Source organism: Nomascus leucogenys, chromosome 12 (genome assembly GCF_006542625.1).
Source record: "Nomascus leucogenys isolate Asia chromosome 12, Asia_NLE_v1, whole genome shotgun sequence".
Lineage (NCBI taxonomy): Eukaryota > Metazoa > Chordata > Mammalia > Primates > Hylobatidae > Nomascus > Nomascus leucogenys.
The window spans coordinates 42,634,555-42,661,028 of NC_044392.1; the positions used below are offsets into that span (position 1 = coordinate 42,634,555).

Sequence of the window (26,474 nt, forward strand, 5' to 3'; positions counted from 1 at the left end):
GATAGAGTGAAACGCTGTCTCCAAAAATAATAAAATAAATTATGTGTTCTGTGAAATTTTCCTGATTTATCTCCATTTCCAGCCCATGGCTCGTAACTCCTATTGCGTATGCAAATTAGCAGTTATCTTAATAAATTTGCATATTAATTACATAAATATTTATTGAGTTGTAACTATATTTCAGACATGGCTCTAGGCAATTGACATACACCAGTAAACAAAATAGAAAAGAAAAAAATGTTTGCCCTTAAGGAACTTAATACTCTCAAAGAGGAGAGACCCAATAAACAATAGGAATAAGAAATAAGTATATTTTACAGGTTAGAATATGATAAGTCCTCTGGAAAAAAAGTTAAAAATTAAGTAGAGAAAGGCAATAGCCGTACAGAATATAGATGTAAGGATGGAGGCACACTGCAGTTATATAGGGTGGCCCAGGTAGTTGAGCTGGTGAAATTTGAGCAAAGATGATATAAATGAAAGAGCTATCCAAGTGGTGAAAGAGATACTAGAACAAGGAAACAACTACAGCAAAGGTTGTTAAATGACATGTCACTAAACACATTTGATCAGTGGAAACGCAGAAACCTAATTTAGAATGTAACAGGATCACTCTGGTGTGTTGAGATGAGGCTACAAGCGGACAAATGCAAGTACGGAGATCTGTTAGGAGTCAATTACAGTAAGAGAGGTGAGATAAAAGTGACTTGGACCGAGGTGGTAAAACATAATCAGTTCCTGGGTATATGAGAGACAGATAGAAACAAGGAAGACTGCTGGAGTTTAGCTTGTCAGTTAGAAGATTGCAATTGCCATCATTTGTGATGGGCAAGACTAGGGGTAGAGCCCCCAGGAGTTCAGTTTGAGATGGCTCTTAGACTCCGAAGAGGAGATGTGAGTAGGCAGTGAAATATATGAGTCTGGAGTAGGGGAGAAAAATATTGCCTGAGATATGGATTTAGATGTCTTCAACAAATTTATAGTGTTTAAAGCTCTGGTATTGGATGGTATTAGCAGAGGAGTTGAGTTTATATAGAAGAGAAAAAAAAAGATTAAACACTGACCATGGGCACGGTGACATTAAAAGGGTGGGGCATGGAGGAGGAACTAATGGTGGAGAATGAGAAGGAATGACTAATAAGACAGAAAGTAACCAAAAGTATAGTACCCCGAGAATCAAGTGAAGGAAGTGTGTGAACAGGCAGGATAAATCAACACTGTCAAGAAACATAGATAGTTCAAGCAAGCTGAGGATGACCATTGGATCCAGGAAATCTTAGATAATTAATGTCTATGAGAAAGGAGGTTTTAATGGAGTGGTGGTAGTGCAAATCTAATTAGAGTGGGTTTAAGAAGAAACTTAAAGAGAGGCATTAAAGGCAATGCGTATAGCCGACTCTTGGAAGAGTTTTCTGTTAGGGGCATAGAAAGAAATAGAGCAGTGGCTGTGGCATGATTAAAGAGAAAGAATTTAAGGCTCTTGCTTTTTTGTTTGTTTAGTAAATGAGAATAATAGCATGTTTTTACATTGATAGAGTATTCCATGAAAGAGCTGTATGATAGTTGTTTCTCTATACTCTGTGTTAGAATATTAGTTTGTTAACATCAGGTGCCACATTTTATTTATCTGTTTAGTCCCTGTTCTAAGTATAATACCTAGAGTACTGAAAATAATCAATATTGTTACATTGACCTCAACACAGTAGAGCATGTATATTTAATATCTACAGAAGCAATAAACCAGAAAAGAGCATTTGAAGTTGATAGAGGGGGAAATGGGAGGAAGAATTGATGAAGTGGCCACAGTCTGAAGTTGAAATTGCAGAAAGATAGATTTGCCTCCTGTCTTTCTTTGGCTTTTTTATTTACTCCAACCTTCTTATTTTTGGCTGGAGCTCTCACCGGTGTCCAAAAGAGGTCTAAATTCAGACCTACATGCCCCTGAAAGATGCTAGCAGAACTGAGTTCTCATAAAGGAATAGGAGGGAGCAGAAGGGAAAAAAATTGATTCTTTGGTAGCCAGAAAGTTGAAGAAGAAAACAAATTAAAATGAGAAATTAGAAAATAATATTCAAATTATATATATTTGGTCCAGTACAGTATCAATATATTATCAGTATAAATGATGATTTGTACCTTAGACGAACAATATGTATAAATGTTAATATATACCTTGGATTAGAAATACTTAAATTTCTAAAATCTATATAGATTCTATTGAGAAAGTCAACTGGGTTACAGGATGGATTAGGAAGGCCAAAAATGAGCTGTGTTAATCAGGGAAGACTAAACATAAAGGTGAATAGTTTGAAGGAGGCTGTTGACAGGAAGGGCAGGGAGAAATGGAATTGAAATGTTGACCTCTCAAAGCATTTACTGAGAGGGATTTACTCTGGAGGTGAGTGAAGGGAGGGCAATAGAAATTTGAGGGTTGCCTTCTTGTTAGAACCTCTACAGTTCAATTTTCTTTCCTATCCTTCCACACTTCACATCTAGGGACATGAATGATGAACAATGGACACAGGGAACTGGAGCCAGGTAACAGAATTCATCATCCTGGGCTTCCCCCTTCTCCAGGGTGTCCAGATTTATCTCTTTCTCTTGTTGCTTCTCATTTACCTCACGACTGTGTTGGGAAACCTGCTGATATTCCTGGTGGTCTGCCTGGCCTCCCGGCTTCACACACCCATGTACCACTTTGTCAGCATTCTCTCCTTCTCAGAGCTTGGCTATACAGCTGCCACCATCCCTAAGATGCTGGCAAATTTGCTCAGTGAGAAAAAGACCATTTCCTTCTCTGGGTGTCTCCTGCAGATCTATTTCTTTCACTCTCTTGGAGCGACTGAGTGCTATCTCCTGACAGCTATGGCCTACGATAGGTATTTAGCCATCTGCCGGCCCCTCCACTACCCAACCCTCATGACCCCAACACTCTGTGCAGAGATTGCCATTGGCTGTTGGTTGGGAGGCTTGGCTGGGCCAGTAGTTGAAATTTCCTTGATTTCACGCCTCCCATTTTGTGGCCCCAATCGCATTCAGCACATCTTTTGTGACTTTCCTCCTGTGCTGAGTTTGGCTTGCACTGATACGTCTATAAATGTCCTAGTAGATTTTGTTATAAATTCCTGCAAGATCCTAGCCACCTTCCTGCTGATCCTCTGCTCCTATGTGCACATCATCTGCACAGTGCTCAGAATTCCCTCAGCTGCCGGCAAGAGGAAGGCCTTCTCCACGTGTGCCTCCCACCTCACTGTGGTTCTCATCTTCTATGGAAGCATCCTCTTCATGTATGTGCGGCTGAAGAAGAGCTACTCACTGGACTATGACCAGGCCCTGGCAGTGGTCTACTCAGTGCTCACGCCCTTCCTCAACCCCTTCATCTACAGCTTGCGCAACATGGAGGTGAAGGAGGCTATGAGGAGGCAGCTAAAGAGAATTGGGATATCGGCATGAGTTGGGGCTGGGAGTAGGCCAAGGCTGGGCTTGAGGATATGGTGGCCCGAGGGATCAACAGTGGCCAGAGGCGAGAAACCAAAAATTCAGTGCTTTTCTATGTGGGATGGTGGAGCTGCAGCAAGTGCTGACTGACTTTTAGTGTTATGGTGACCTTCATACTGTCTGCTGGAGCCACATTCGGCTTGAGACCAGAGACTAGGGAAAGTACACATCCCTTCAACATGATGTGGTGCAGTGATTTTCAAAACTCAGGTGTTTATGTATCATACTTAGGATTTTTTAAAAATCTGTGTCTTACCTAATATATATATAACATATATATATAGGCATTTTTCAAATTTATTTGACAATATAAATATACTCAGTCATGTCCTAAACAAAATGTGCTAAATAAAATTTAGAACATGAAATTCATGATGTTTTTGTACCACTTGCAATCATTTCATGTGGAGAAGACTGGTACAGTAGAAAAAAGCATGTTTTTTGAACTCACATATATCTGGATTTAAATCATATTTTATTCAGTCACTTGCTAATTACTTAATCTTTAGAAAGTAACTTAGCATCTCTGAGTCTTAATTTCATTATTTGATAACGATATTTTCTTGAAGAGTGTTTTGAATATTAGTGTTAAGATTTGTAAACCACAGTGCACAGTGTCTGACGTAGGTGATAGTAAATAAATAAGGACTTATTTTTATTTATTTTATTCTGCGAAGACCTCTCATCATTACTCTGAGTCTTAGAACAATATCTAGTAAAACATAAATAAATAAAAATACTTTCCAGGTATTTTCCCCAAAGGAAAGGAGCAAACCAGCCAGAAGGAATACTTGTATAGTATACAAGTATACTATACTTGAAAAGTATAATTTGTCACAGTTCTGTTCTGACAAGTTTCATGTACCTGTCTTAGTGGTCCTAATATCTATGGCCAGTATAATGTATGAAAGTATAGGAGTTGAGTCAGTGGCAAGAAATAGGATTTACTTTTTACATGGAGCCATTTCGTTATTTAATTGTAAGCTAATTATTTCCTGAAATGTGTGAAAAATAATTCTAAAAGGTAGCATATGAGAGATCTGGGGATTTAATTAATAGCTAATATTATGTATTCTTTATGTATCCTTCCATGAATGGAGGATCAAATATTAACTACAAGAAATCTTTGAATTCTATAGAACTTCCTAAGAAGACTACAAAATATTTTTAATACCACACTTTTAAAGGTATTCATCCATCCATGCATTCAATTTAACACGTTTATTTAGCTCTTACTATATATCAGATGCAGTGTCAACCCTATAAAAGCAATGAACAAGACATATATATGTCCAGGTCCTACCTTTAGGGTGTTTTAAAAGAGTTGAGAATATAAATATTAAAATTATAATTAATTTATAATTAGTTATAATTAATTATAATTGTGGGAAGTAGTATTAAGATAAACATACATTCTCTTCTTGAGAAAGTTGCATTTAAACTGAAAACTGAAGAATATGTCAGTTAGCCATTTTTATGAAAGTATGCATAGCAACTTTTCTTTTTTTTTTTTTTTTTCAGATGGAGTCTCGCTCTGTCACCCAGGCTGGAGTGCAGTGGCGAGATCTCGGCTCACTGCAAGCTCCGCCTCCTGGGTTCACACCATTCTCCTGCCTCGGCCTCCTGAGTAGCTGGGACTACAGGCGCCCGCCACCACGCCCGGCTAATTTTTTATATTTTTAGTTGAGATGGGGTTTCACTGTGTTAGCCAGGATAGTCTCGATCTCGATCTCCTGACCTCGTGATCTGCCTGCCTCTGCCTCCCAAATTGCTGGGATTACAGGCGTGAGCCACTCGTACCCAGCTACAACTATTATATCTATTCTGAAATATTAGAAATTTAGAACTCGGTAGATGAAACAACTTGCCAAAACTATAGAGTAAGTCAGAGTCAGGGACTCTGAATTAAGAAAAGTGTTCATCCTTCCAGGCTATGTTTCTCTAATCTTTAAAAGGCCCAGGGAAAGAAAGGCAAAGGACTAATATATGAAAGTAATAGTTTAAAACATAACAACCAGGTTATGGGTTTGGAAACAAAAATGCAGTGGCTGAGTGGCTGCCAGGGGTGCTTTGTTCCTTGGGACTTCACTCCCTGTTTAAAGAAAATGATTTAAACTGAGAGAATGATGGTCTCTACCCCAGTTTTAGAGAAGCATTGTTTAACCCCATACTCTGCTTTTTAACTCTTTTGCTAAAGCATTCAATTACAAGACTGATAATTTTCCAAGTCCAAAATAAAAATAACTGTGTCTTAGGAAAGTTAGTAAATTTCTAACGTGAAGGAACAATGCTGCATCATAAATGGGGCTGTATTTCTTTCTATTTTTTTTTTTCGGAGTCGGAGTCTTGCTCTGTTGCCCAGGTCGGAGTGTACTGGTGCAATCATAGAATCACTGGAGCCTCAAACTCCTGGCCTCAAGCAATCCTCCCTCCTCAGCCTCCTAAGTAGCTGGTGTTACAGGCGTGAGCCACAGCATTTTCTACCGTGAAATGGTAAATTGCTGTTTTGTTTGTGTCAAAATATTATATAACAGTTTCAGTTCTTGGCCCTAAGAAAGTCACTTTCTGAAATTTGGAGAACTCAGCTATTGCTACTAGGATTTCAGAAAGCAGAAATTAAAGATTTAATAGCATCCTCCGGAGGTTTCCAACATGTTGGCCCTATGAGTAATTTTTGTCTCATAACAATAATAAAAGTAACTGCTAAACATTATAGGCACTTGTGCTCAGTACATTTATATGTATATATGATTATATATATAATATATATTTTATATATATAGTCTTTACAATCTATGAAACTCCCATATTATAGATAGGAATATTAAGACTCAGAACACCTGTGTCAGTTTTCAAAGTTGTATAGCTGGTTAGCGGAAAAGCCATGATTCATGTTTGGACAGTAGGATTTTGAAGTTCTCAGTCTTAGTGAGACCTTAAGTCTACTCTAATAAAGAGAAGCTTTCTCGTTATTGGAACTAGTTAACACTGCGAAGGCCACCTTAGTTAAATGTTCAAGCAGAGGCTAAATTACCTTTTCTGTCATATGCTGATGAGGAGTTCATATATTTAAGTGTAGAAAAAAATAGATGTCTTTTTTTAACTTTTATTCTAAGTTCAGGGGTACATGTGCGGGTTTGTTACATAGGTAAACTTGTGTCATAGAGGTTTGTTGTACAGATTGTTTCATGACCCAGGGATTAAGCCTAGCACCCATTAGTTATTTTTCCTGCTCCTCTCCCTCCTCTCACCCTCAACTTTGTGAAACGTTCCAATGTGTGTTGTTCCCCTCCATGCGTCCGTGTGTTCTCATCATTTAGCTCCCACTTATAAGTGAGAACATGCAGTACTCAGTTTTCTGTTCCTGTGTTAGTTTGCTAAGGATAATGGCCTCCAGCTCCATCCATGTCCCTGCAAACAATATGATCTCATTTCTTTTTATGGCTGCATAGTATTTCATGGTGTGTATGTACCACATTTTCTTTACCAAGTCTAGCATTGATGGGCATTTAGGTTGATTCCATGTCTTTACTATTGTGAATAGTGCTTCAGTGAACATACACATGTATGTGTCTTTATAATAGAATGATTTATATTCTTTGGGTATATATGCATCTGACAAAGGTCTAATATCCAACATCTATAAGGAACTTAAACAAATTTACAACAGAAAACAAATAGCCCCATTAAGAAGTAGGCAAAGAACATGAACAGATACCATCTCACACCAGTTAGAATGGCTATTATTAAAATGTCAAAAAATAACAGATGGTGGCGAGGCTGTAGAGAAAAAGGAATGCGTATACACTATAGATGGGAGTGTAAATTAGTTCAGCCATTGTGGAAGACAGTGTGGTGATTCTTCAAAGACCTAAAGACAGAACTGGATGTCTTCCAAGGTAACTTCAGGTTCAGAGCAAATGAGGAAAAATGGCTATTCTTTTACACAGATGACCTTAAGGAAAAAGTAACAACATCAAACTAATAGGAGAGAGCCTTATACTGAACTAGGGCTGGGACTAAGAAGAAGTTAAAGGGGGTACCTGAAAATAAAGTAATGAAGGATCTGGACAGACTTATTATTTTAGCCTGGCTCATTTGAGTTCTGCTTCCACCTGGGTGGCAAATTTTCCATTCTTTACTCCTTCTCCTTCTATTTTCTTAGGCTGATACATGCACTGCTTATTATTGACATCAAAGGCTGCCCCTTCTCACTCTATCTCCTTTCTTCCCACAGGCCTTGATCCACTGATTCTCTCAGCCAGCCCAACCTGTCAATCAATTGGTGCACTAACTTTTCTCATGTAAAAAGAAGTTCATATTTATTAAATACAATTGTTGATGATAAATGAGATAATACATCTTAGGGAATTGTTAAAAATGAGTATTAAATAGCCTCAGGACTAGAAATGATCTCAGTGATCATCCAGCCCAGCTGTTCCTAAATCAAGAACAAAGCTTGGATAGTTGACAGATAATCTGCAGAATTATATTCTGTGTTCCGGCAATCAGAAAGATGAGAAAACATTTCTGCTATCTGTGGACCCCTACTTAGTCTAATGAGAGATGTGGGACAAACAAAACTATATTAATAGCAAGAGAAACAAAAAGAAAAAAATCATATCAAAATAAGGGCCAATATTGGTCCTAAAATCAGTGCCAGAGATATTAGTGTGAGGAATCTTTCCTGAAGAGTGCAGTAATTCGGAACCAGGTTGAGAAGCTGGAGGCAACAATATTAAAAATAATTATGTCTAAGGTTCAGTCGTAAAGGTTAAGGATATCTTTGTGAAAAGAATCAATGTGCAGGGTTGAGAGAGAGAAGAGAATAAAAAAGGGTACCAACTAAAGAGGTTTCAAACACACACACAAAAACTTCAGAAGACTTAGAGGAAATAAAATGGCCTGGGAACAATGAGTTCATAGGGATTATCCCATCTCATGACAAGAAAAACAGTAAATTTTATGGGTAATGACATTCTCTTTAATAGCAGCAATAATGATTCATTAGACTCCGAAGCCTCCAAAGCCAAGACCATTCATATGATAGCCACTAAGTGGATGCTCTGCACCTAAGAGGTTGCCTGACAAAGAGTTCCTACTCAAATTTTTAAAAAATAAATCAATCTTGATGACTCGAGTAATAAACTCTTTCACCACTTAATGTAAGATAATTTGTAATTACATTTACTTATTGAATACTGTATTTCCTTTAGAAATTTTATTAAGTTTAGTGATTAGGATGAAAGCCTGTGAACTAGGTATGAGATCATGGACAATAAAGACATGACTCTGGGACCAGACATAATGAATTTCTGCCTAAAGATTCATAATAATTATCTCTGTGTACTTGGACTAGTTATCGCAACTCTGTGTATCATGTTTCTCATGTAAAAAGAAGTTCATATTTATTAAGTAGAATTGTTGATGATAAATGAGATAATACATGTTAGGGAATTGTTAAAAATGAGTATTAAATAGCCTCAGGATTAGAAATGAACTTAGTTATCATCCAGCCCAGCTGTTCCTAAATCTTACCCATCATCTGAATTTTCTGGGAGATTTTTAGAAATGCGAATGGCCAGGCTTCACTTTCAGATTTTCTGAACCACAAATGTTGACAATCAGTTTGAGCAATCACTGATCTAATCCAACCACATAATTATAGAGGAAGCTGAAGGCCAGCAAATTAAGTGGATCATCCAAAATGGCACAACTTAGTGTCAGAAAAAGGTATAAAATACAGTCCTTAAATCTCCTTGTCCCATAGTCTTTCCATGATGCCACAATCACATGAGGGCTGGAGGATTCATGGAGGAAAGAACCATTAACTCCTAGGACTCATTGAAAACTGGTAAGCTTTCATTAAACTTTGGGGAAAAGAAGTTTGCATAATTTAGTTTTTTGAACATCAAGTAAATTACACAAAATTATATATTTAATGGGGACAGAGAATATAGTGGAATACCTGAGGTTAAATGCCAGCTCTGTCACTACGTATATGACCTTAAGCAAGTCATTAAACTCCTGTGAGCTTTAGTTTTAACATTTAAATAATAGTGATCCCTGACCTATTTATTTCAGGGTATTTTAGATTTCAAGAGGATTTATCTTTGTAAAAATATTTTAAATAGTAACGTGCTCAAGACATATAGTGGACTGTTACTGTTATTAATTTTGGTGGAACCTCCTGGGGTCTAAAATTCTGTAACACATCATGTACATAGTCAGTTCACGTTTGCTGAAATGAGTTTGGGAATTAAATGAGCTAAAAGTAGAGAAGATCTCTTTCTAGTATCAGGAAACGATTTATTTATATGGAATGCCAAATGACAGGGGACACATTTCCAGAAAGGGAATTGGGGAAGTTAGCAGTAGCAATTCTCAGAACTTTCTTGTCTGTCATGCCTCTTCTATTCTGCTTCCTGGCCCCACTAGCATGTCAGATCACTGAAGAGACTAGCAGGAGCCTAGCTGCTAGAGTGCGAGGAGGAAGCCAACCTGTGTTAAAAGCAAGAGAGTCGATCTATACTGCTTCAGCTGTCACAAGGATGGTAGGGGCATTGATGTAAACTGGCCATCCACTTACCATCCACAGCCTGTATACAGCAGTTTATCATTCTTTTTAAAAATAATAGAACAAGTAGCTGCAGCAATAGGGAAAGAGGATAGACATGGAAAAGATAAGTAACAGGGAAATTTTGCTCTTCCAAGAGGCTTTTTAGAAGTCTCCAGGATCTGTGTTTATTTCCCAGCCCAACCGGCCCTCTTCCGATGGTGGAAAAGCCTTCCAATAGCCTCTTTCATGTCCCTGTTTCTCAGGCTATAGATGATGGGGTTGAAAAAGGGAGCAAGGATAACAAAAGTGACAGCAATTGCTGTGTCCCAAAACACTGAGTAGGTGGCTGAGAATCTCAAATACATGAGAGCTACACTGCCAAAAAATAGCAAGAACACAGCAAGGTGAGCAGCACAGGTGGAAAAGGCCTTGTGACGACCTTCAGCTGAGCACATTCCCAGAATCAGTATAATAATCCGGATGTAGGATAGAGCAATGACCAGGAAGGAGGCTACAATTTCCGCTGCATGGATGGCATCCACAATGACCACTAGGGATGTATCTGTGCAGGCCAAGCTCAGCACAGGTGTGAAATCACAGAATATCTGGTAGATCTGGTTGGAGCCACAGAAAGGCAAGGTGGAAATCCATGCAATCTCAGGAAGCACAAGGAGGAAGCCACAAAAGCAGGATCCAACTGTCAGCTGGATACAAAGTTTGGGAATCATGATGGTTGGGTAACGGAGTGGATTGCAGATAGCTATGTACCTGTCAATGGCCATTGCTGCCAGGACACAGCCTTCTGTGATACCAAGTGAGTGGAAAAAGTACATCTGCAGGAGGCAGCCAGCCACGGAGATGCTCTTCTGCTCACTGATCAGGCAGGACAGCATCTTGGGGATGGTGGTTGTGGTATAGCAGATCTCCAGGAAGGAGAGGACACTTATAAAGAAATACAAAGGGGTGTGCAGGGCCATGTCCACCTGGATGACAATGAACATTATTAGGTTTCCAGTTAGGATAAATCCATAGATGAGAAGCAAGGGAATAAAGAATACAAGGCCACCTCTGTGCGGATGCGGGAACACAGAGAAGAGGAACTCAGTCACCATTGTCTGATTCCCACTGGCCATCAACTGTGTCATCTGTGAACAGAGAAAAGGAAACAAGAGACTCCTATAATTGGAATTTTGATTACCCACTGAATATTGCTTCATTCCTTTCTGTAATGAGTTACTCAAGCTGATTCTGGAATCCTGAAGAAACCAGTTAGAAATATCTCTTAAGCTTTAGCTCCATGCCAAAATCATCTGAAATATTTGCTGTTGGACCCCTAAATGACCTTTTTTTTTCTGGTAAACATTTTCAACTGATGTGCAAAAAGCAAAGCAACACACAAATTTCATTATCTGGAAATATTTTCTGTAGGTTTGGTCATTTCTTAATGTCTGTCTGTCCTGGGCGTGAGGTGAGAAAGCTGACATGGTTTATTCAATAGGTCAAAAGCAGATACAAATAAAAGCATTTCAGACTAGGAAAATTAATTATTATTATTATTATTATTATTATTATTATTATTTGAGACAGAGTCTTGCTCTTGTTGCCCAGGCTGGAGTGCAATGGCACAATCTCACCTTACCGCAACCTCCGCCTCCGAGGTTCAAGCAATTCTCCTGTCAGACTAGGAAAATTAATTTTTAAAGGATGCCTCTGCCTTGCACCTTAAACTTTGAGGAAGGTAGATAGGAGAGGCAGGATTTGGAAGGGAACAAGCAACAATGCTCAGCAGAAAGGCTGAGCCTCCAAGGGGAAAGGTGTAAGAGATTGGAATTGTCTCCTGACTAAAATATCCACTTCTCTGTCTTTCCTGTGTTTTTCTTTTCTAAGCCATTGAATAATCGTGCTGAGTAGTCATTATAGAGAATATGGAAGGACAGAGAAGGAAACATAGGGCTATAACAAAATACAAGAAAATAGGTGCTAAGTGGCTCATAAAAGCCAGACAGAGTGACTATTTTGTTGCTGTATGCATGGGGCCCTTCTCAGTAGCAAAGCTGCATCATTATTCATCATTCGTACATTTATTCAACTAACACTCATATATCGATTGATCTTCTGCTATGTGTCAATGATGCCATAGGTTCAAGGGCTATATAAAGGTAAATAAATGTTATTCTTGTTTCTGAAATACATAAAGAACCATCAATAAAATCCTACTGTTAAAGATATTTAGTAGTGTCCAAGGAGTTCAATCTAAAAATATTTCTTGTATAACGTAAAGACACTTGAATTAGATTAGACTTGACTTTGAAGAAAAGCAGTAACTTTCTCTGTGACTCTTCAAGAGTCCACAATTATTAGGGTTTCAACAAGATTTAATGTTTAAAAGACCTTAGACATTATCAGTATCTTCATACTGTTAGCTGAACCATATTCTTTCTGTTATCCCTTCCCGATTTCATTTACCCTTATTATAATATTTTACTCATGTAACAAAGTTCTTAAAATATGACACTTTGCCATGAAAGAGTAGGGCAACAGTTGGGTTCTGAAGAGTTGAGGATGTAAGGAAGCTATTGCAGGCAAAGTAGAAGTAAAAGGAGGTTGGATGATGCCCTTTCAATGCAGTCTTTTGTACTTACCCTGCCTGACACCATGAGAATGCTCCTCAAAATCTCTGCAGCCACCTCTTCTCCTAGCTCATCAATAAGGGTACAAATGTCTCTGAAGCCTCTTCCAGGAATAACTAGAATGGAAAGGTAGTCTTTCCTGGGAGTTTCTCTTTGGATGATGCAATGTCTAAGGAAAATTATGTATCTTTCTCTCCCCTCTAAGGGACAAATTAGAAGAAAAGTGCTACATAGTAATTAGACATTCCCCAGGGTCAGGTTTCAAAAGTTGTCCTGGGACTAAAACCTTATCTCTCATAGAGGAATAGAGTATAAAGCTGGGCAATGGGGCATAGCTATGGGAGTCAGAATAAACTTCATCCAGGATCATGATTCTCTGGAATACTCAATCAGTAAACACTCTTTCCTCTCCACTTTTATTCATTTTCACTATGATTTCTATTCCCTCTGTTGATATAATCAACATCATCATATTTTTAGAAGTTTTTAAATGCAAGTCTCATTTGATCCTTTAAAAAACCTATTTGTATGCTGAAAAAAATAGTTAACATGGTTAAGATTTATGTGATTTGCTTTTAATCACATTTAAAAAACCTCTTTGTATAAGGTAAGCAAAACTACAGTGATTCCCATTTTGCAGATGTAGAGGCTCAGAGAAGCCAAAAGCTTTCTGCAGTTCACACAGGCAATACAAGGCATGGAAGAAATTGAACCTTAATCTTCTAAATTCAAATCTAGTTAAACACTAGCATTACCTTTCAATTGTATCTCTACTGATTAGTCTCAAGTATATATTCCCTGACTTGGGAATATATTGCCAGTATTGATGGCAGCAGTGGGCCATATGGAGTGGCCACTGCCTTCAGGCCAGCTGCAGCAGGGAGGTGTGGTCTGGGCAGGAGCCAGGGACAAGGCGGAGCCCTGCGCCTTCTGAGTTGGGGTGGGAGCACCCCAGGTGTCGCTGCAAGCCACTGCTGCAGACCCAGGCATCCTTGTGCTCTTGAGGCCAAGGAGCAGGTGAGAGCCCCGCTCTCTAGGCGCAGCTGCAGCCACCCAAACCCAGGCTATAGATCTGGGCCACCTGCTCCATGGAGCAGGCAGAAACCCCACCGAGGAGGTTCGAGCTGCAGCCACCCAAGTCATGACTGCAGATCATGGCCTCCCACTCCCCCATGCAAGTGTAGCCACCCAAACCACGGCTGCAGACCCAGGTACCTCTGCACTCCTGGGGTCCTGGGAAGGTCCCCCTTCTCTTGCAGGTTTGAAAGTGCCTGCTTCTGCTGCCTGGCTTCTCCCTGCTGTCGATGTCCACTCCAATCTAGGAGCAAAGTAGGGGCTGAGACCTGGTACTATTGCAGTCTTTCCAGGTGTGCACATGTTACGAGCAGTGCTGATACACCAGCCCCTTGATGCCTTGTCCCCCTCCAGACTTTGGGCACCAAGAAGCATAGGAGGGAAGCCGAGGGGGCACAGAGGGCATCTCAGAGCTGGCATGCAGGCCCCCCTTCACACCTGCAGCCTGGGAGCCATGAGTAGTAACAGGAAGCAGACAGGTTCCTGGGCAGAAGGGGGCAGGTCCCTGGTAAGATCCCACATTCAAGCCAGGGAAGGCCTGAAAACTGGGGGCTGGGCTACCAGTCCCTCAGACCAGAGCGGGAACTTACGGTGCCCAGCTAATTTTTGTATTTTTAGTAGAGACGGGGTTTCACCACGTTGGCCAGGCTGGTCTTGAACTCCTGACCTCAGGTGATCTGCCTGCCTCGGCCTCCCAAAGGGCTGGGATTACAGACGTGAGCCACCGTCCCCGGCCAGGGAGTCTCTTTTTTGTGCTTGTAAAGCATCTAGTGCCTACATCTGTTGTTAAAATTATCTAGTTATAAGTCTAGATTCTAAGAAATTTGATGATTATCTATCAATATTAATTTATATTTTAACCTTTAATGCATAGCCCTAAGACTTACCTAAACTCAGGTAATGTATGTTTAATAGAAGAGGATCAACTAGGATTTTGAGGTGATAATACAAGATCCATGTTTATAGATTATTTATCACATATTCCTGGCTTCAATCATATGGCATGTAGAATGTAATAGGGAAGAGACAGAACTGGAAGGTAGGGTTTGGCAGAGTGTGGAGGTCTTTGAATGTCAGACATTGGGATTTTGAAAACATATTTTTCACATAACAGAAAGTTATGAGATAATTTTTGAGTTGGAATTAATGCACAAAATTGCATTGGTGATATGTAGAATGAATTTAAGTAGAGAAATTATGGAAGTAAGAAGTATTATTTATTCAACTCACATTTATTGAGTACCTATCAGACTTCAGACCCTATTCTGCAATAATCTGGAGTAAAGACCTAAAATAGAGCTGTAATAATGGAATTAAAGGACAGAAGAGACAGGAGTAATTGTGAATAATCAATAGAACTCGACACCTGACTATATTTGTGCCATCCTGGTAAAAGGAACATTAAAGGTAGCAGATTCATAAGGTTGAGTCAGTCTGTCAGATGGCACTATGGACAGATACAGGACCAGCTAAAGCAAAGCTTGTAGGGGCAATTATAAGAAGATGAATTATAGATATTTTATCTTGAAAATGTGAGAGAACTTTTAAGTAGAAATGTCTATTTGTCATTAAGGATGAAGAACTGGATTTCAGAAGAGATGACAAGTCTCTTCTTAGACACATCTGTGGACACAGATGTCTGTTATTTAAGTAGAGATTATAATTGAACTATGAGAATGCACTAGATAATTGAAAAAGAATTTAGGGAATATGAGAAGAGACTGGAGGATTACAATTGGTAGGTGAGAGAAAAATGGTATTAATAGTAAATAACTTTCATTTATTAAATATGTGATAAAATATGCTAGGGAATTTTTATATTTCATCTCATTTTATCCTTTCATAGTTCTGTAAATTAGTCATTATTATTTCCACTTAACAGATGAGAAAACTAAAGTGTAATGACTATGTATCTTCTCTGTAGTCAGGTAGCTAAGTAGGTGGCAGAGTAAGAATTTGAACCTAGGTCTAACTTATTGTCTTATCCCAAAGAGTTCAGGAAACTAAGAGAGAATCAAGGCAATGATGTATTACAGAAATCAAATGAGAGAATTACAGGAACAAAGAAACAATCACTGGGTGAAATAGGGAAATCGACTAGCTCTTCCTTTTTTTTATTATACTTTAAGTTTTAGGGTACATGTGCACAACGTCATCATTTTTTATGGCTGCATAGTATTCCATGGTGTATATGTGCCACATTTTCTTAATCCAGTCTATCATTGCTGGACATTTGGCTTTGTTCCAAATCTTTGCTATTGTGAATAGTGCCGCAATAAACATACGTGTGCATGTGTCTTTATAGCAGCATAATTTTTCTATTATTATTTGTAACATTCAGCATCTAGAAATTTAAATATATTATATAATATATATATCATTATCCCCATTAAAAAATTATATACATAGATATGTATATATACCTATATAAAGAGATACATATTTAAAAATGGGTGTCCATCATAAAAGGTAAAACTTCATTTGAAAATAAGAAAAAGAAACACACAGCATTAAGACCATAGAAAAGAAAGAATGAAATTAAAGATGATATAAAATTTCCAAATGAAAATAAGGACAAATTATAACACAAAGTTTATAAGTGCATAGACACAAATGGATATATTTAACATCACATTATTGTATATCAGTAATAGTTGACAAAAAGTTTAATAAAAAGATGCCATTTGAAGTATCAACAAAAATAAAAAACTATAAAAGATATGTTACATCTAAACATAGCACTTTATAAAACTGTATTGGAATATATCAAAAACATAAATACATTGATTCATATACTGTATGAATGAATAGGATGTCTCAGTTACATAAACATGCCAACCATCTACAAGTCAATAATTTCAACCCAATTTCAATCAAAATCTCATTTTGAGTAGAAAGCAGTGAGATATGTAAGAATGAGGGCCAACAAGAAGACATTTCAAAGGAGGAGATTAAAATGGTGGCACTTGTCTTACTATTTATTAAAAGTCATTATGAAGCAATATTTGCAATAAAATACCAGTGGGAGTAAACAGCCAATGGAAGCAAAGAAATAAACTAATATATGGGATTTTAACATATGTGAGAGTAGGTATAGCAAGTCACTGGGGAAAAGATGAACACAGCTAGCACAACAGGTCTGTGGAAAAAGGTGCATTGTTTAATCAATTGTGTTGGAACTTCAGTTAAAAATTTCTTCAATTCCATACAAATATAAACCATAAATTTAAAGACTGATGAATAAAACTATTTAATAGTTCCTTTCATCAGATAACATCATTAAAAAGTAAAACAACAAGATATACACTAGGAGTGTGTATTTGTAATAACGTATATAACTGTTTATTTTTATTCAGAATATATAAAGAGCTTCTACAAAGTAATAAGAAAAAGATAAACAACAAAATGAGGGGTACACACACACACACACAAACTCACACATACACACACAACATTCAACTGCAAATCAAAGCAATAGCATATTGTTTACACAACAACCAAGTAGCAAAAATGTGACCACCCAGAACATTAGAAAAGATGTGCAACAATAAAAACGAATGCATTGTTGATGGTAGACAGATTTTGGAAAACAATTTGGCAGCATCCAGTGAAGTTGAAGATGCAAATGTTCCAGAATACAAAACGTTGAAGGCTAATGAATGACTAAATTGTGCTACATTTATACAAGACGGCGTGGATTTTCTTTTAAAGTTGCAGCTAGATACATTGACATGAATGATTCTCAAAACATATGTTGAGTGAATAAGCAAGTTATAAAGTAATGCGTAAAATACAATTCTATTTACATAGAATAAAACAGACAGAACTAAACAGTATATTGTTTTTGAGTGTGCATACATGTGCTAAATAGAATAATAAACACAAAATTCAGGTGAATGGTAATATGTAATATGGCAAGACAGAACTGGATTTGGGAGGGGAGTATAGTGATCTTCAAAGTTATTAATAATATTCTATGTCTTAAGTGGGGTTATAGGTTCATGTGAACAAGAGGTGAAAAAGTGGAGGCAGAAATACTGATGAAAGAGTGAACCAACCATGCTTTTAGGAAAATAAGAATGAGAAGGAGAACGGCAGTATGGTAGACTTAGAGCAACAATGAAAATGAGAAAGAGTATATACTTTAATATGTTTGAGTATATTCATAAGCTGTATAAGCAGACTAAAAAGAGGAAAATTTGGAGGATATATAGGTAAGTGAGACAACTGAAGGAACAATGTCTCTGCATGAGATGAGATAAATAGGTTCAAAGCATAAGAGGAGGAATTTATCTTAAATGGTAAGACTGGATAAAATCAGGGTCAAAAAGGTAAACATCATTGTGGCTACAAATTAGGTTATCTTTGGGTCACTATCTGATTCTTTAGCTATTCACCAATTCATTCAATTATTCATTTATTTAGCCACATATCCATTAATCAAATGCTTATTGAGGGACTGTCTTTATTTATTGTTATTATTTTTTATTTTTATTTTTTAGAGACAGAATCTCACTCTGTTGCTCCAGTTGAAGTGCAGTGGCTGCTCACAGGGGCGATCAGAGTGCACTGCAGCCTCGAACTCAGGACCTCAATCGGTCCCCCTACCTCCACTCAAGGGTCTGCCTTAAAAATCGCCTATTAAAACTCTAATCATTCAGAGTCAAAAGTCACCTCTGCTCTGACTCATTTTTTGCACCATTTATGCCTGTGTCCCATCAGTTTTTTTTTCTAATTTCAAATCTGCTTTCAAATTCTGTTGCATTTCTATATCCACTGCTACTATTCCACTAAACATTTAACACTTCATGATTGTTTTGTATTTCTTTTTGTGATAGAAGAAAAAAAATCTTATATGTTGTATATGTCTATTTCTTCTGCCTTTACTCACCTGGAGGTTAATATTAAGTCCAATTTCAGTTTTTAAAAAGTAGGAAAAAAAGAAAGAAAAGTATCCTTTTGCTTCTATTTCCTGTCCACTATATAAGGACTGTTCCCCCCTCCACCCAACCCCCAGGTCTGTCCAAGGGCTAGCTCATGTGTGCTCATCAATACAGCTTTCATGTAGTAGGAAAGGTTGCCCTTCAATCCTTTCCTGACTCCATACACTTGGGATATCTGCTGCTGGAACCCCTGAAACCCATGAATCTCATGAGAGCCCCCTCATTCCAGCCACTACTGCAAATGGCCCTGTGATCCCTGGATCCTTCTGAAGAAATTCTGCTAAGCGGTGCTGGATGGCAGCTGGCTGAATCTTCTGCAATACACTTCAGGGTTGTGCTGTGTGATCACTAAACTATTCCAAAGAGTAGAGAAAATTCTCCTGCCTTTGAACCACATTGCGTTAGTTTCATTCCTTTTGTTCCTTATCCTTCCCCTTTCTCAGCAGATTTTGTAATTTAAACCATTCTTTTACTCCTTGGACAGAATGGAAAGCCAAGTACTCTTTTCATCTGATTTCTAGCCTGACTTAAAAACCTAGCTTCCCATAGGTGTGTTGACCTCATGAAAGGGGAGTGTGGCAGCAAGTGTTTTCCTAATTAGTCACATGGGGCATACAGTTGCTTTTCCCTAAGCCCCCCAGGAAAGAGTCCTTTAGAAGAAAGCCTTTCTCCCACTTAGTAATTCCCTGTGAAGCCTAAAGTTGTGGCTGTGGTTACAACCTTCCTACTTATTGGGCTGCAGAGCAATGAAGATGGAGACATTTGGAAAAGAGGAGGTGGCTCTGTTGGTTTCTGTTGGTCCACCCATGGCCTGATGGGTGGACTTTCTACTTTGAGATATGAGTGAATGACTTTGTTTACTAGATATTGGGGGACAATTGTCACGTAACCGTATTATTTCCTATTGGACTTTAAAGAGGGACTTGTGGAAATTTTGTTGAGATTGTGACAACACATGAGGTAGAGGAAAGGACCATAACTTAGGGTTGGAGGGCTTTGGTGAGTGTTTGTCCTACAATTAGAGATTGTCATAAGATAACAAACACCCGGACTAAATCTATCAGATTGTGTCTGGCCCACTAGCTCTATGACTTTCACAACTCTACTATTTTCTGAGCTAAATTCTAATCTAGGTTGTTTGTATTGTATTTAGTGGCATCAGGACAGGCTCTTAAGAATAAAGGAATGTCAGGACAACTAGTGGAGCTTCTGGTTGAGACTCTGGGGTATCCATTTCTACAGAAAATAGGAGAGTCCTATTAGGTATAACTTTGCTCCCAAGACTCTACATCAAATTGCCTTCCTACAGGCATCCTCTTTCCTTCTTAAAGACTCAAGTTCCTAAAGACCTACCTTTTTAACAAAAATTTCCAGATTTCAATTTTCTAATTCCAAACTGTACTGGACATAGAGCTTAATGCTTCTTTCCCTGTTTATCTCCCTACTGCCTCTGTAAGCAGAACACAGAACAATTATATGGGTATCATTTTCTATCATACTAGGAAAGCCTGTTGGGGATAATACAGTCATAAGATATTGGGATGACAAAATAATTTTAAAATCTCATATACAGCCATATTATCTGTTCTGCTTAAAGGCTCAGGTTTGATTCGGAACCCTATAGAGAGCGAGTATAAGGTTTTCAGACAGAGGATTGACAGCTTTGCATTTAGGAAAGATTATTTCAGTAGCTATGTGAAGAGTGAGATGTAGTAAGACAAGTCTGGAAACAATAAACCCAGATAAGAGTAATTAAGATAAAAATTGCTAGAGTATAAATTACTTTTTATGAACCTCTATTTTTTATGTAAAAGTTTTCTTAAAGAAAAACAAGGGAATTTTCACCTCATATTTTCCTGTTTCAACATAGACTTACTATTTTGCTGTATGTATAAAAAGCAAGAGAAAAAAATTGTGGTTGCCATATGCCAAGCTGGGTTCTTATTTGTGTATAGCCTCTGGTATTGTGGTTTCCAAATAATTTTATTTATTTATTGTATCCATTGGCAGTTCACAGTTGTCTGACTTTTTGGTAGATATCAGTAGCTTTCTCCATTTAGATGTCCCATCTTTACCTCAGTACCAAGTGAAGAGTCAGAATTCTGCCATGCAAACGAACATTTATTAGCAAACAGGCAAAAACATACTACTATTAGGCCTTTTCTTGGAAGCTCATGGAAGTCTCAACTCTTTTTCCTTATGCTTTCTGGTTAGTATAATAAATGAAAGTTTCTATCAAAGATAAAATGTAATAAAATTCTCTCCAGTAGAAAAGCTAACTTTCCAGTGAGATTAGGTAATAAATACCCTTCTAAGGAGGGAACACAGGAATGAATGGATCATGCCTATTGCACCTCTCCAAGCTCTATAGGCTGCCTGGATCATCCTGTTTTATAGATTTCATGTTAGAGAAGGAAGGTGGAAATTGATGGATTAAAAAATAGAATCTAGACATCAAAAAGTAAAGAAAACTCGAGATCATCGTGGTGGACGGGAGACATGACCAGATTGCAGCTCCGACTCGGACAGACAAAGCAGCGTGTGGAGATGCACATTGTGAATTTTAGCTCAAAATCAACTGCAAGAACAAACCAGCAATCCCGAGAGGACCCATAGACCCTCTGAAGGAAGTGGACTGCTCCTACAGGACCCAGGAAACACCCTAAATACTGTGAGTGCCCCAATTGCGGAAGTGGGAAAATGAGAACCTCCTCTCCCAAACACACGCCCCCACCGGAGAAACTGAAGATCTGTTTATGGGAGAAGTTTCTGACATTACCTGGAGCTGAGTCAATTTAGAGAGCTGAGTGAAATACAGGGGTAGAGGAAGCAGCAGAAAGGCCCTGGGAGCTTGCTGGATCCCCAGGCAGGTCATTCCTGTCTGGCAACATAGGAATCCATTGGGAGGGTGGCCACAGGAGCAGGGGAGAAAACACCACAGGGAGAAGGAAATCCCCAGCTGAACTTTGTAACAATTTGAATGGGGTGAGAAATCTCCTGGCCAGAACTTGGGGGAGGGCACGAATCTGGTATGCAGATTCCACAGGCAGGGGAAGAACTAAGCCCTTTTCTTTCGCAGCTAGAGGCGGGTAACCTGGGGCAAGTTCTCAAGCCCTGCTTGCCCACTACCTGGAAACAGACTCGGGGCTGTTGGGAGGGCACAGTGGAAGTAGTGAGATCAGTCATTCATTTGCATGGGAGCTGGGTGAGGCCTCTGACTGCCAGCTTTCTCCCACTTCCCTGACGACCTGCATAACTCAGCAGAGGCAGCCGTAATCCTCCTAGGTACACAACTCCATTGACCTGGGAACCTCACCCCGATCCCCAACAGCAGCGGCACTAGACCCGCCCAGGGAGAGTGTAAGCTCATACACGCCTAGCCCTGCCCCAACCTGATGGTCCTTCCCTATCCACTCTGGTAGCCGAAGGCAAAGGGCTTATAACCTTGGGTGTTCTAGGGCCCCACCCACCATCAGTCCCTCTCCATACTGCCACAGCTAATGCTCTTTGGAAAGCGCCACCTACTGGCAGGACGCCAACCAGCTTAAAATAGAGCATTAAACCACCAAAGGTAAGAACCCTCATGGAGTCCATTTCACCCCCCTGCCACCTCTACTGGAGGTGAATCTCATGGTGTGGCTGGCTAGGACAAATGCAGCAATTTATGTATTTGGAATGCTGGCTTTTAAAATAGTGGCCCTTTTCATCCTGGCATATTATACAGTACATGGAACATAGTAAGCACTTGCTAAATATTTGGATAAACTAATGAAAATGTAATAAATGAATAAATTGAATATCCAACTAGTTTTCTAAACTAGACATCCAGGAGCCTCATTTCTTCTTTTTGCCTCACAGCTGAGAAGATGATAAATAAGAATTAGACAGCCATGATTGAATTTGTATTCACTGGCTTTCCTTGTTTGCAGGAGGGTGAGCTGGGGTTTTTTGTTTGTTTGTTTGTTTTTTGTTTTTGAGACAGAGTCTCACTCTGTCACCCAGGCTGGAGTGCAATGGCACGATCTCGGCTCACTGCAACCTCCACCTCCCGGGTTCAAGTGATTCTCCTGCCTCAGGCTCCTGAGTAGCTGGGATTACAGGCGCCTGCCACCATGCCCAGCTAATTTTTGTATTTTTACTAGAGACAGGGTTTCACCATGTTTGCCAGGTTGGTCTCGAACTCCTGACTTCAGGTGATCCACCCGCCTCAGCCTCCCAAAGTGCTGGGATTATAGGCATGAGCCACCGCGCCCGGCTGGCTTTTGTTTTTTATCCTTCTGCTCCTCATTTACCTATTCACCACCATTGGCAGTCTTATGGTGTTCTTTGCCATCAAACTGGATTTCTGCCTGCACAGCCCCTTGTATTTCTTCATCAGTGTCCTCTCCTTCCTAGAGATCTGGTATACCACCATCACCATCCCCAAGATGTTCTTCAACCTAGCCAGTGAGCAGAAGACCACCTCCCTGGATGGTTGCCTCTTGCAGATGTATTTCTTTCACTCCTCGGCATCACTGAGGTTTGCTTGCTCACCACCATGGCTATGGACAGATACCTGGCCATCTGTAATCACCTTTGCTACCCCACAGTCATGACACCTTAGCTCTACACTCAGGTGATTCTAGGTTGTTGCATCTGTGGCTTCTTCACACTGCTCCCTGAGATTGCTTGGATATCCACACGCCATTTTGTTGTCCAAATCAAATTCAGAATATTTTCTGTGACCTTGATTCTATCCTGAATCTAGCATGTGTGGACACTGGCCCAGTTGTATTAATCAAGGTTGTGGACATTGTACATTCTGTGGAGATCATCACAGCTATAATGCTTGTGACTTTGGCTTACGTCCAGATTATTGCAGTGATCCTAAGAAACTGCTCTGCTGATGGTTGCCAAAAGGCATTTTCTACCTATGCTTTCCACCTTGCTATTTTCTTCATCTTTTTTGGAAGTGTAGCCCTGATGTACCTGCTCTTCTCTGCCAAGTACTCCTTTTTTTGGGACACAACCATCAGCCTAATGTTTGCAGTGCTGTCACCGACACAATTATCTGTAGTCTGAGGAATAAAGAGATAAAGGAAGAAATAAAAAAGCACATGTGCCAATCAATGATATGTACACATCGTGTCAAATAAGACCAAATACACACCTCTTAATTATCAAAGAATATTTATGCAAATATTTACATTAATACTTTCAGTGTGTTTGTTGCTGCTGTGCTTCCTTTTTTGGTGTACAGGTAGTAAATGATGTTTAGTCGTTCTTATTATCTCTGTGGACTTAGTAAATGTCCTCAGAGGTTGCTTAACCATAGAATTCAAAGAAAGTAAGATAAAACTGTACACAGGTCCTTGGTTTATTATTTTTTGAATTCAGTGAGAGTCATAAAATATTGTCTCTCCCCTGAGGTCTTCTCCAGCCTATTCATAGAGCAGTAAACACACATTTCTTTGTTTCTATAACACATTGTTTGGACCCTCTATCTGGCATGATTTTTATACTTTCTTATGTCACAGTTTATATATCTTATGTTTTTCTAATTTGTATGCTACTTGAAAGAAGGTATCTTACTTTGTTTATCTCCACCTTCCCAATGCTTAACAGAATGCTTTGCCCATAGAAACCCTCTATAATAGTTTGCTGAATGAGTAAATGAATAATTAGAGGCAGTCTTTATCTCTTGAAGCTATACATTATAGAAAAGGAAACTCAGACTATTTTCATATTCAACAGAAAATGGCAGGGATAGGGGAGAGAATGCGTAAAGATAAGATGCAGAGTATATTTTCACTTAGAGACAATTTATTTTTTGTTAAGACAGAATCTTGCCCTGTCCCTCAGACCACAGTGCAGTGGCACAATCTCTGCTTACTGCAACCTCAGCCTCCCTGGGTTCAAGTGAACCTCATGCCTCAGTCTCTTGAGTAACTGAGATTACAGGTATTCGCCACCACGCCCAGCTAATTTTTGTTTTGCTTGTTTGTTTTGTTTTAGTAGAGATGAGGTTTCACCATATTGCCCAGGCTAGTCTTGAACTCCTGACCTTAAGTCATCCACCTACTTCAGCCTCCCAAAGTGCTGGGATTACAGGCGTGAGTCATAGCACCTGGCCCACAGAGACAATTTTTAATGGTAAAATGATGCTATACAACAGGTAATCCACTTAGATTTGTATGACTGACATAAACCTAGATGTTAAATGGAGCTTTCATTAATATCTTGAGACTCTAGTACCATAAACATAGTAATTAAACTTCATAGTTTAGTCATGGCTTTGAAGGCAATGATACATTTAGTTCCACACTTGGCTTTATTTCCTACTTGCCTCTATTCAAATGAGAAATTATATTCTTCCACTGAGCTCTTTTTAAGTTTATTTCCCTGAGTGGGACCATGTCACCAAGTATGCTGGTTTTGTAAAACTTCTGATAATTTAGGCTTAGATAATTCCCTTCAGGGTTGCTGTAATCAGAGATAATTATTAGTGGACAGGAGCATGAAGCAATTTTATGCAAGCTATGCTAATGATACATTGCAAAATTATTCTTTAAGAGATAAGTACTTAGCTTTATGAGAAATTATCCCATATCAAATCCCTGCCCTTTACATTCTGATTTTCAAAATTGAATGATTCAGAATTAAATGTATAAATTTAAAGGCTTAAATATATGTGGTTGACATTATTCAAATCAGTTTACAATAATAATTATTTTACTATGTAGACTTACATGCAAATTCTTTTTAGTCTGCCACCTAAATTGAGCTATATAATGATTTTCTGGAATAGGGATTAGTCATTACTGTACTTATCATATGCTTAATATATTTTAAGTAAATTTCTAATAATCATCTGATCATTAAATGCTGGAACCAGAACTTAAATCAGTGTATGTTCTGTTGGCCTAAGCTGTCTTCCAATTTCAATTACATGGTTAATTGCATTAAAGAAAACCATGGTTTTAGGGTTTTTCTTACTCAAAGCAGTAAAGCCAAATAAGTCAACAGAAAAATAATAAAATAAATAAGAAAGTGAGAGATGATTAAGATAGGAAAAGAGTTCTATTTCATTGATTAGAGAATTATAAATGAGCAATATGTACATCTGATAACTTATATATTGCTCAAGTTTGCATTTCTGTAAGCAAAGAGGCAAGGGACAAATAACCTTAGAACACCGAAAGTGATAAATCAAGGTGGCTACAGTAAACGGCAAAAGGCCTTGTAAAATATTTTGAATGACATTATCTACTGTTCTAACCCATTTATAAGTCAAAACTGGAGGAATTTTAAAACAAAAACTATTTCTGGAGAAACACAAAGTAAAAATTTAAAATAATAAAAAGTTTATGAGAAAAAATAGTTTACATTTAAGTTAAAATATTTGTCTTTATTGGTAATCAGCAGAAAAAGCTGAACTCCAAAAGATCCACAGAAAACAGGTATGGATTTTAGTGATTCCAGTTGAGAAGACGTTAGAATTTTTGGATATAAGCATCTCTTAAAGTTTCTGAGTCTAGGAGAAGATCGAACAGATCACTTTGCTCTGATGCCTGAACAGAGGCTGAGGTAAGCTGTTCAGTGCTGATTAAACTATCATGTAAAGTACAGACCCTCCTAGAGGTGATAACCATGGCCAAATACAGCAGCCCTCCAAATTATTCCTGCCCTTGTAAAGTGGTGTAAAATATATCTAAATATATAACTCTCAATTTAAAATCTCTCTAATTTTTGACTTCTAAATGGGCCAGAGCATTTAGATAATAAAATTCA

The 26,474-nt window shown here is 38.5% G+C and overlaps 2 protein-coding genes across 2 annotated transcripts; one reads left to right on the forward strand and one right to left on the reverse strand.

The window, feature by feature from the left end:
• Nucleotides 1-2,500: 2,500 nt before the first annotated feature.
• LOC100606517 (olfactory receptor 6N1) lies at nucleotides 2,501-3,515 on the forward strand. The gene has a single exon (XM_003258674.2). The coding sequence runs from the start codon at nucleotides 2,515-2,517 to the stop codon at nucleotides 3,451-3,453; it is 939 nt and encodes a 312-aa protein (XP_003258722.1). The 5' UTR covers nucleotides 2,501-2,514; the 3' UTR covers nucleotides 3,454-3,515.
• Nucleotides 3,516-10,203: 6,688 nt separating this feature from the next.
• Nucleotides 10,204-11,364, reverse strand: LOC100606185 (olfactory receptor 6K6). The gene has a single exon (XM_003258673.3). It carries the CDS (start codon nucleotides 11,272-11,274, stop codon nucleotides 10,243-10,245), a length of 1,032 nt encoding a protein of 343 aa, XP_003258721.2. The 5' UTR covers nucleotides 11,275-11,364; the 3' UTR covers nucleotides 10,204-10,242.
• Between the last annotated feature and the right edge of the window lie 15,110 nt (nucleotides 11,365-26,474).